An 11,155-nucleotide genomic window follows, 5' to 3' on the forward strand; every position below is an offset into this window, starting at 1 on the left:
TGTTGGAATTCATGCCTGAATACAAAAATTAATTTCTTAGTTTAGTTAAACATTTTCTCTTTTCCACCCAAACACTCAGGGTGACATTTATGGCTTTTCTTAGAAAATAGAGACGTGAAGAAAAACAGTCCTCATGGTGAGTCACAAAGGAGAGGCTGAAGAAAATTGAAACAAGGGCCTTTTGTCAAATGGGTCCAGAGAGTGAAAACTCTCATGACTTTTAGTTAGTCGTCCTAGAGACTTCGTTGGAGAAAGATATACCTTCTGCGTGCGATCATTAAAGAGTTTTACTTTGAAGAATAAAACTAATGTGTCTTTATTGAGTATTCCTACACATAATCCAACACCGATGTTCACCATCTGTCTAATACTATTAATTAAAAAAATTATAACTTTGTTGGTGAATGTCAATTCTCAAGGTCATCGCCAAATTCACTTGGCACCCTTAACACTAGCCATGCAAGTTCTAATATTCGTACTCTCTTGCGTGATTTTAGTTTTGGCGCATTCTTTTAGTTGTTCATTTAACGCCTTCATCCAAAAATTTGTCAGTTGATAAATAAACATTATTAAAAAAATAGCTGCATTGGTAGAGCAACGAGTTGGTAATCTGAAGGCTGTGGGTTCAAATCCCCTCGTGGGCATTATCCTTGGTATCGCAATAACGGCTTTCAATAAAAATATTGAGGTAATAAAGCTTATTCATTACAACTTTAATTTTTTTTTTCGAATGAGAAATGGAGAATTTTTTATTGTCATTGGATGAATTATTTTTACCATCATTTCTAGTTTAATCGTTCTTCTTCTCAGTTTTGTGTGAAAGTAATTAATAAAACTTTATTATCTTTGCATTTTGTTCTCAATGAAAGCTCCAAAATAACTATTTTAACAATTGTGGCCACTGAAAGTAAATCAATGTAATTGTAGAGGGGAAAATGGAAATATTAAATTCGAGACGAGGTTCAATAAATGTTAAACGTATTTATTCTCAACTTTGTACTAATGATTAACAAGTCTTTATTAATTTTGCTCTCGTAGAAATTTCAATATTTTTTATAAAAAAATTACAGTTACATTTGAGTTGTTCAATCATAATAGAAAATAAAAAAATGTATTTTTCCTGCGCAAAAAGAACTGAAAAATGAACTGAGAACATGTCTGCATAATTGTTTGAACTGAAGATGAACTTGAAGCTTTGATAAACTAGGAAAAGAAAATATTGAGTTTTGGAGAAACTACTCGACTCAATTCACGAAAGATTAGGAAAAACTGAACACCCGAACAATTTATTGATTTCTGTCTCCTGAAATTCCAGTATTTTGCTTCAAAAATTTGTCACATTCGAGTTGTAGATCCAAACCAGAAAATAAAAAAAAATATTTTTCCTGCGAAAGGAATATAATTGAAAAATAAATCGTACGCCATAACTTCGTTGCGTAATTGTTCGAACTGACGACAAAACTTGAAGCCTTTACGAAATAAAAAAGAAAACATTGACTTTGTTTTTATCATAAGATTGACAACTCCAGAAATAACTTGCGCAAAACAAGTCACGATATTTTCCGACGCAAGGCACGTACTTATTATTCCCGATAAAACTAGAATACGAAGAGGAGGAAACTTTAATCTCTAAACTTTGAACTACCGAAATAAACTTTTAACAGTTTTAACTCTCGGCCAGCGAAGAGCGAGGTGATTGAATGACAATGAGGCATTGAATTTGTGAATTGTCGATGGGATTTGATCTAGAACATCTCGAGGCTGTCGTCGTCCTCTGAGTTGTCATCCTCGTAGCCCCCCGGGATTGGCGCCTTCTTCGGATTCCACTGGGAACTTCCATTTCTGTGGAATCCTGGCGCCTTGAATCGTTCCCCATTGCTGTACAGCTGCGACTGACCTTCAGACTTGATCAGCTTTGCTGTGGTGTCCTTGACGGGGGTCACGAGGTCCACCTCTTCAACATTGAGATTCAGCTTCTAAAGCGAAAAAGCAAAAACATTAGGTTTTTTTTTACTGATGAAACATTAGGTTTTTTAATGATGTTTAAGGATATCCAAGTCTCTGGCTATTTTTTCTGTACTGAAAAAAAAAAACAGGTTTGTTTTACTGATGAAACATTAGGTTTTTTAGTGATGTTTAAGGATATCCAAGTCTCTGGGTATTTTTTCTGTAATGAGAAAAAAAAAAAAAAAAAAAAAAAAAAAAAAAAAAAAAAAAAAAAAAAAAAAAAAAAAAAAAAAAAAAAAAAAAAAAAAAAAAAAAAAAAAAAAAGTCAAACATTAGAGCTTTCATTTGAACCCCACTTGACCCCAAGTTTCCAGACATTTTACAATGATTTTATTATTTAAACTTTGCAACACCAAATTTCAATGTTGATATTGAACCGTTAGAAAACCTATTTTTTCTGTAGTGAAAAAAAAAAAACAGGTTTGCTTTACTGATGAAACATTAGGTTTTTTAGTGATGTTTGAGGATATCCAAGTCTCTGGGTATTTTTTCTGTAATGAAAAAAAAAAAAAAAAAAAAAAAGTCCAACATTAGAGCTTTCATTTGAACCCCACTTGACCCCAAGTTTCCAGACATTTTACAATGATTTTGTTATTTAAACTTTGCAAGTCTAAATTAGAATGTTGATATTGAACCGTTAGAAAACCTTTTAAGAATCTGAAAAAAAATTGGAAAGTTCATTTTTAGAGAAAGATTGATGGAATGATTTAAAAATTGCAATTTTTTGAGAATTACGAGCATTTTCTGTAAATAATTTCCGAATGCTTAAAAAATAATAAGGGATCGAGAAGGGAAATATTCGCAGGAAAAAAAATATTTCATGTAAAACAAATAGTGAAATAGTGACATAAAATAGTAAATACTAAATTTTCTGTTTCGTTGAAGTGAAATATCAAAAAGACATAAATAAATACTATTCGATCGACCAAAATAGTCAACTTGAAATATACATTTCAAATAGTATTTAATCGTCCTGAACCATTTGGAATAGTATTTCTATTTGATTTTCATAAAACAGTCGCCCTCTGCCTTTGAATAAACCAAGAGTGATACCTTAGGTGTCGTCAGATCAATTTCTTCAATAGCACCTGGCTGCATGTTTCCTGGTGTCATTACGCTCAATACTTTGGAAGACGTCGTGGGAAGAGGAGATCTGAGTGCCGTGGGACTCGTTGAACTGTCGTGACTCGGTTTGGATAACGATAGAGTCGAACTGGCAGCTGACCAACTGTCTTCAATGGGTACTGCCAGATTCTCAAGTACCAGTTGTTTTCCAACATTCAGATCCTATTCAACAAATAAACATGAATCACTGAATACACAAATCAATCGGCAAACCACGAGAGATCGACTGATTACCAAATTGTCATTCCTATCAAACAGATCGACACAAGGGATGGGGGATCCCTCCCTTCTTGACGTGCCCTGCCCTGAAGTTCGTTCTTTGAACCCACGGACTTTGGCAATTAATACTTTCCACTGGGCGGAGTGCACCAACTCATTAAATCTGTCGCATGCCTCTTGACTCCATTCTTCATCCCTGCGAAATTGAAGGAATAATTGGGAGATGAAGATGCAAAATTGCCACTGAATTGAATATTGCAAGCAAAATCCGTAGCGAAGCGGTAAAAAGTGGATTTTGACTATTGGGGGGATTCTTCAATGAATATCTCCGGATCTAAGGCAGATGGCTCAATTTTTGTCATAACCTTTTTTGTAGAGCGGATGAAGATCTACAATAAAGGTTCTTACGAAAATTTCTCTATCTCCCTCAGATTCAGAGATATCTCTCGAAAACTCGGTTTGGTACAGACCGCAGGTCAAGGGGGCCAAAAAGGGTCATATGAATTATAATAAAGGTCAGAATAATCACGAGGGTCAGATTAAGGGTCACAAGGGTGTAAATAAGGGTCATGGGGGTCAATGGAGCTCTCTCTATATTATCAAGATTCAAATCGACTCCTGATAATGACAATTTGGTTCTCAAAATTAACACCAAAATTAAAGGTTCGGAAATGAAGGGTCGCAAGGGCCAGAATAAGGGTCAAGGGGAGTCAAAATAAGAGTCATAAGAGTTGTAATAAGCGCCAGAATAATCACAAAGGGTTACGAGGATCAGATTAAGGGTCACAAGGGCCTAAAGAAAAGAAAATATTGAGTTTTGGAGAAACTACTCGACTCAATTCACGGAAGTTCGGAAATGAAGGGTCACAAGGGCCAGAATAACGGTCAAGGGGAGTCAAAATAAGAGTCATAAGAGTTATAATAAGCGCCAGAATAATAACAAAGGGCCACGAGGATCAGATTAAGGGTCACAAGGGCCTAAGGGCCGTGACGGTAAAAATAAGGGTCATGGGAGTCATATGGGGCTCTCTCTATATTATTAAGATCCAAATCGACTCCTGATAATGACAATTTGGTTCTCAAAATTAACACCAAAATTAAAGGTTCGGAAATGAAGGGTCGCAAGGGCCAGAATAAGGGTCAAGGGGAGTCAAAATACGAGTCATAAAAGTTATAATAAGCACCAGAATAATAACAAGTGCCACGAGAATCAGATTAAGGGTCACAAGGGCCCGATAAGGGTCAAGGGGGGCCAAAATAAGGGCCACATGGGGGGTTGACGAGCGAAGCGAGCAGGGGGCGTAGCTTTAAATCAAAACACAAGTCTATCAAATGATTCAATTAATTATTGAGAAATGGATTCGCCCCGTGAGATTAACAACTCCATGCAAAACGTAAAAGCCCTCTCAATCACAGTTCAATCACTATCGGCTGACGGGGGAATAAACTTCGTCACCGCAGGCTTAATGAATAATGCATACAAGATTTCCCCGGTGAATAAACCACAATCCAGTAAATCCTCCAGGTGCCTTAGGACGCAAATCGCCAGCGCTTCTCTCACCGCATTAATTATCAGGTACGGTTACATCGAGATTCTCCGCAGTTTCTGCAGTCCCACGATGAGATCTGTTGTGGATGACTTCCGGTAATAGTAAGTATCGTCACGACTTTATGATCAGTTTATTTTCGAATGCCTCGACATGCCCACCAGATTCCCAAGTGCGCGCGCCCACATCAATGGCTTTTTTTTTTTTTTTTTTTTTTTTTTTTTTTTTTTTTTTTTTTTTTTTTTTTTTTTTTTTTTTTTTTTTTTTTTTTTTTTTTTTTTTTTTTTTTTTTTTTTTTTTTTTTTTTTTTTTTTTTTTTTTTTTTTTTTTTTTTTTTTTTTTTTTTTTTTTTTTTTTTTTTTTTTTTTTTTTTTTTTTTTTTTTTTTTTTTTTTTTTTTTTTTTTTTTTTTTTTTTTTTTTTTTTTTTTTTTTTTTTTTTTTTTTTTTTTTTTTTTTTTTTTTTTTTTTTTTTTTTTTTTTTTTTTTTTTTTTTTTTTTTTTTTTTTTTTTTTTTTTTTTTTTTTTTTTTTTTTTTTTTTTTTTTTTTTTTTTTTTTTTTTTTTTTTTTTTTTTTTTTTTTTTTTTTTTTTTTTTTTTTTTTTTTTTTTTTTTTTTTTTTTTTTTTTTTTTTTTTTTTTTTTTTTTTTTTTTTTTTTTTTTTTTTTTTTTTTTTTTTTTTTTTTTTTTTTTTTTTTTTTTTTTTTTTTTTTTTTTTTTTTTTTTTTTTTTTTTTTTTTTTTTTTTTTTTTTTTTTTTTTTTTTTTTTTTTTTTTTTTTTTTTTTTTTTTTTTTTTTTTTTTTTTTTTTTTTTTTTTTTTTTTTTTTTTTTTTTTTTTTTTTTTTTTTTTTTTTTTTTTTTTTTTTTTTTTTTTTTTTTTTTTTTTTTTTTTTTTTTTTTTTTTTTTTTTTTTTTTTTTTTTTTTTTTTTTTTTTTTTTTTTTTTTTTTTTTTTTTTTTTTTTTTTTTTTTTTTTTTTTTTTTTTTTTTTTTTTTTTTGGCCTCACATGCGAAAGGTTCCGAGTTCGACTCCCGGCCGGGTAGAATGGTGCGATCTAACCATTTAAAGTCTTGATCATCCTCGCAGTATACCCTAACCGGCTCGAAGCGATGTAAAATGACGATTAAAAAAAAATCGCGCATTTTAATTGCAATTTCATTGAGTTTAGCTGTTCAGGCTCAACGATATCCCGAATATAGCTTCGGTGTTTCAATTGTTCCAATGATCGCATTAATCCTGACGAATAGATCGACGCATATAGGTAACACGAGGCAAGCTATTCCATTTATAAAGTACGCGTACGACACTGGGGCGATACGTGCCAGAGAAAAACAAGAAATTTAACAAAGAGGGACACAGACCTCTCGAACGAACTCAGTCGTGTCTTTGTATCGGTATCGGTAACAAGACCCTTCTGGGGCCTCCGAAAAATTAATTTCATTCGATCATATTTTTTCATTGCAAAAATGGATAATCACTCTTCATCTATTATTCTAAAACCAGAGTAATCCGGAATAAATGTTTGCACGAGCAACATTTGTCGAATGGATGACTAAATATTATTTTATTCAGTTGTGAATCATCGTGACTGGAAAAATCAATAGACTTCTGTGCAATTTACCACTGACAATCTGTCACACGTACGCGGTAATTAATATCCAGTGTGCAATTAATCTCGGATTGGCTTATCGATCCCTCGTCATCGTTAATTTCACGTGAGGTAAGTCAAGGACTAGTGTTCCAGACTGGGGTTTAACGTGTGGTAATTCAACGTGTTGGGAATGATGATCGATTCTGGGAGGATGCACACGCGATTGATAATTCATATTCATTCAGCCCCCCTTTTAAAATCGTGGATTGATGCAATTGAGGAACTACAGAAATTCCCGAAATACGGGAGAACAGACCGTTGGAATCTGTTGGTTGCACGCCAGCGGAATTGTATCACAAATGAGACAATGATTTACGACTCCACGAACAGCAGCCGACGAAAGCCTCTTCACATCTCTCTATATTATAAAAATGAAAAATCGACTTCTGGTAATAAAAATTTGGCACTCAAAATTAAGACTCGAGAATTAAGGGTCCCAAGGATTAAAATCAGCGGTATTAGGGTCAGAGTGAGGGGCATGAGGGCAGAATAAGGATCATGAGGGTCCGATTAAGGGTCGTGAGAGTGAGAAAAAGGGTCATAAGGATCAAAATAGGGTCATGAGGGCAGAATAAGGATCATGAGGGCTAGAATAAGGGTTGTGAGAGTTAGAAAAGGGGTCACAAGGACCAAAATAGGGCCATGAGGGCAGAATAAGGATCGTGAGACTGAGAAAAAGGGTCACAAGGATCAAAATAGGGTCATGAGGGCAGAATAAGGATCATGAGGGTCCGATTAAGGGTCGTGAGAGTGAGAAAAAGGGTCACAAGGACCAAAATAGGGTCATGAGGGCTAGAATAAGGGTCGTGAGAGTGAGAACAAGGGTCACAAGGACCAAAATAGGGTCATGAGGGCTAGAATAAGGGTCGTGAGAGTGAGAACAAGGGTCACAAGGACCAAAATAGGGTCATGAGGGCTAGAATAAGGGTCGTGAGAGTTAGAAAAAGGGTCACAAGGATCAAAATAGGGTCATGAGGGCAGAATAAGGATCATGAGGGTCAGAATAAGGGGCGTGAGAGTTAGAAAAAGGGTCACAAGGATCAAAATAGGGTTATGAGGGCTGAATAAGGATCATGAGAGTTAGAAAACGAGTCACAATGATCAAAACAGGGTCATAAGAAACAGAATAAGGGTCACGAGGGTCAGAATAATGGTCACAAGGGTCCGATAAGAGTCATGAGAGTTAGAAAAAGGGTCATGAGGATCAAAATAGGGTCATAAGGATCAGAATAAGGGCGCGAGGGTAAAAATAAGAGTCATTAGGGTCAGAATCAGGGTCATAAGGGACAGAATAAGGGTCACGAGGGTCAGATTAAGAGTCATGAGTTAGAAAAAAAGACACGAGGGTCAAAATAAGGGTTACAAGGGTTATAATGAGGGTCAGATTAAGGATCACAAAGGTCAGATTAAGCGTCTAAATAAGGGCCATGGGGTCAGAAACTAAGGATCACGAGGGTTATAGTGAGGGTCAGATTAAGGGTCTAAATAAGGGCCATGGGATCAAAAACTACGGGTCACCAGGGTCAAAATAAGGGTCAGGTTAAGGGTCATAAGGCGTATAATGAGGGTCAGAATACGGATCATGACCGCCATACACGGATTATGTGTAGGTCATACAGGGTCATATAGTTAATCAACAAAATGTCACAAAATCCACAAGAAAATAAAAAATCACTCATTTAACTTCCATTTGAACCCGAAAACTCCTAACTTTAATTCACATTCGCAGTATCCCCTAACCGGGTCGAAGCGGTGTAAAATAACAATAAAAAAAAACTTTAATTCACCGACCAAAAAAATGATATCGTGCAGACACTTTCAGCGATAGGCACGAAAATTAAGTTGGTTAATTTTCCGCGTGCCAGTTGCCTCACACAAACCCCCTCCAAAATTATGATTCCACTTGCTTGTTTCTGCGCATTCCCCGTGATCAATTGATGAATTAATGAGTGAATGACTGAAAACATGAGTGAATGTTTCCACCTTCACCGCATTTTTGCACCAAGGCCGATGGAAAGTGGGGGATAATGAACCTTCTCTATTACAGAAGAGCGTTAGAGTGATTCTGATACTCTCGACATGGAACTGCTCGTCCCAACGGTCTCGGACATTGTCTTCAAGTACTCATGGCCCATCAAGAATTACAAGAAAACAGTTGCCAAGAAGACTTCCATTGACAGTCCCACCTTCGATCTTAATGTCAATGGGATACGGAGTTCGTGGAGTCTGTCGATTAGGTTCTGGAAGGGCCCAGAAGGCAAGTATCCACTGAATCCGGAGAACAGCGGATTTAATAAATTGACAATTCGCAGGGAAGAGGATCACAAATCCAGTGGTTTTGTGCTTAAACATGCTCAGCTGCTCCATTGAGGAGGTCGAGCAGGCTAAAATACGATTTCAATTCGCTGTTTTTAACGCTAATGTCAATCACTGGGAGTACTGTCAAGTCAGCAGAACAATTCTTGAACTCAAAACAACGTCTGACATTATTTCACTGGGGTACAGGGACCTCTCGATTGTTGATCGGCATTATAAGAGGAATGGGGAGGTCTCGGTCATGGTGAAAATACAGATTATTCAGTGTGAAATTGAGAAGAACAGTCTGGCACAGGTAAAGTTTGGGGAATTGAGGTAATTAGCGCAAGGGAATGGAATTAATATGAGGTATTCCACGCCAAATGAGCCGACCGTTGACCCTCACTCTCTTGGACATTGATGACGATTTTTTCTACGATTCGCGGGGTTCAAATACTATCTCTCAAATTTTTTCACAATTTTTCGACGGCCCAGTTTAGGGATATGATTTTTTTTTTCCGCTTTTTTTTAATAACTCGAGTTCTATTCATCCGATTTTGAGTTATTAAGCGTCGAAATTTTTCATTTTTTACTGCCTATAAGAATGTTTTGAGTACAATTTTTTTTCGATCTCTAGATGCTCATAATAACGATTTTTCGAAAAAAAAAGTTGAAAAAGTTGAATTTTGCAAATTATGTCACTTTATTTGTTTTATTTTTTTCAGTAATTCTTATTATCAAAACAAGTATTTTGAGGTATCATAAGAGTTGGGCATCTTCCTGGATCTATTTTATTTTCAATTTTTTCCTTTCGAAATTTCGCAAATTTGGTCAAAACGCCCCAAGAGGGTGACGGTGAAATACCTCATATTCAACCGTCGATAACTCGAGATCGGCTGAGTGAAATTTAAAAATTTTATTTCCACATTAAAGATATTTTTTCAGGCTTCAAAATGACCCCCGATTGATCGAAATTGTGTCGTTTAATCCGGAGATATCGACGATTAACGAGGAAGCTTTCTACTGATTCCTCCAGACCCATTGGGATAAAAATCTCAGAAATTCGAGAATTCACGGAATTTAATTTTCAGGACATGGCAAGATTATTGAAGCACCCCAAGTCCGCAGATACGAAGTTGACCTGCGGTGGTGGCACAGCCCACACTGAAATTCCAGTGCACGCAAGCGTCATTGCGGCGAGGAGTGACGTATTAGCTGATATGATTGCACCAGTGGTACAAAATGACAATCAGCCGAGCTCTCATCAAGGCCAGAGAGATGCCGAGAAGAATGAGACGAATGTATGAAGTGGCATGAGATTTTCCAGTTGATGCGATCGTTTCGTAATATTTCGACTAAAGCTGGCATGTTTTGCTGAATTGAGTGTTGCCCTCAGCAGGGATAGCCATATTCATAAATTATAATTACCGTTAAATTATTAAGTAGCGAATTCGCTAATATCACTCTTAAATTTTAATTGTTGGAGTGATCATCAATTTAAAATATTCAACTTCCGAATTATTCATTAATCAGTAATTTAGTTAGGGAGATTGACGATTATTTGGATAATCGAAAATCCCTTTTAAGAAATTTAGTATTATTTACTTGATAAAAAATTTACAGTTCGATATTACCAAATATTTAATTATTTATTGTAATAAATAATTACAATAAATAATTATTTAAATATAATAATAATAAGATATTTATTTATTGTAAATAAATTATTCATAATTAAATAATTTATTACAATAAATAATTGAATAATTATACACAATAAATACTATAAATATTGAATTATTTATAATTAATTCATCATCAACTGAAAACTGAGATTACCAATGATTTTACTATTTTTAAATATCGATTGATGGCCATCCCTGGCCCTCAGAAATCAAATAATGCATTTATACCATTTACTTCGCCGAATACATGACGATTATTTTCGCTTTGGTTGTTGTTATTTTAGATTTATCTAGATCAAAATGATTTTTCCAGCCGCCAGCATAATGACAAATATTTCTCCTACTTCTCCAGGCCATTCTGCGGTTCTCAGCGATTTTACTCTCCAATTCCATTAAAAACACAAATCTTCACTACTTGCCGACGTTTCGAGCGGTATATCCACTCCCCATCAGGGCAATTTATTCATTTTTTTTTTCATTTTTATTTTTTTTCATCTACAAAAAATTTAAAAAAAATCTTATTACTATATCTCCATACAGAGACATTAAAGAGAGATTTAGATTTTGTGAATGAAAACAGGTAAATTGTGTTATAAAAAAAAAAAAAAAAAAAAAAAAAAAAAAAAA

At 34.7% G+C, this 11,155-nt stretch overlaps 2 protein-coding genes across 4 annotated transcripts in view; one reads left to right on the forward strand and one right to left on the reverse strand.

Moving 5' to 3' along the window:
* Nucleotides 1-961: 961 nt before the first annotated feature.
* The window catches only part of LOC107048289 (tudor and KH domain-containing protein homolog), a 15,863-nt gene continuing 5,669 nt past the window's right edge, over nucleotides 962-11,155 (reverse strand). For both annotated transcript variants that reach the window (XM_015271395.2, XM_015271396.1), the window contains exons 7-9: nucleotides 3,367-3,547; nucleotides 3,061-3,294; nucleotides 962-1,976 (exon numbers count right to left, since the gene is read on the reverse strand). In XM_015271395.2, the coding sequence (XP_015126881.1) occupies nucleotides 1,746-1,976; nucleotides 3,061-3,294; nucleotides 3,367-3,547 (646 nt within the window). In that variant the 3' untranslated portion in view covers nucleotides 962-1,745. The remainder of the gene's footprint in view (nucleotides 1,977-3,060; nucleotides 3,295-3,366; nucleotides 3,548-11,155) is intronic.
* The window catches only part of LOC107048291 (protein roadkill), a 6,623-nt gene continuing 1,691 nt past the window's right edge, over nucleotides 6,224-11,155 (forward strand). Inside the window, exons 1-4 of one of the 2 annotated variants that reach the window (XM_015271398.1) lie at nucleotides 6,224-6,297; nucleotides 8,596-8,805; nucleotides 8,861-9,159; nucleotides 9,935-10,144. In XM_015271398.1, the coding sequence (XP_015126884.1) occupies nucleotides 8,628-8,805; nucleotides 8,861-9,159; nucleotides 9,935-10,144 (687 nt within the window). In that variant the 5' untranslated portion in view covers nucleotides 6,224-6,297; nucleotides 8,596-8,627. Of the gene's footprint in view, nucleotides 6,618-8,595; nucleotides 8,806-8,860; nucleotides 9,160-9,934; nucleotides 10,145-11,155 lie in introns of both variants that reach the window. The other variant, XM_015271397.1, reaches the window with a different exon arrangement.

This window comes from Diachasma alloeum, unplaced genomic scaffold (genome assembly GCF_001412515.2).
Source record: "Diachasma alloeum isolate Michigan unplaced genomic scaffold, Dall2.0 Dall_scaffold_00186, whole genome shotgun sequence".
Taxonomy (NCBI): Eukaryota; Metazoa; Arthropoda; class Insecta; order Hymenoptera; family Braconidae; genus Diachasma; species Diachasma alloeum.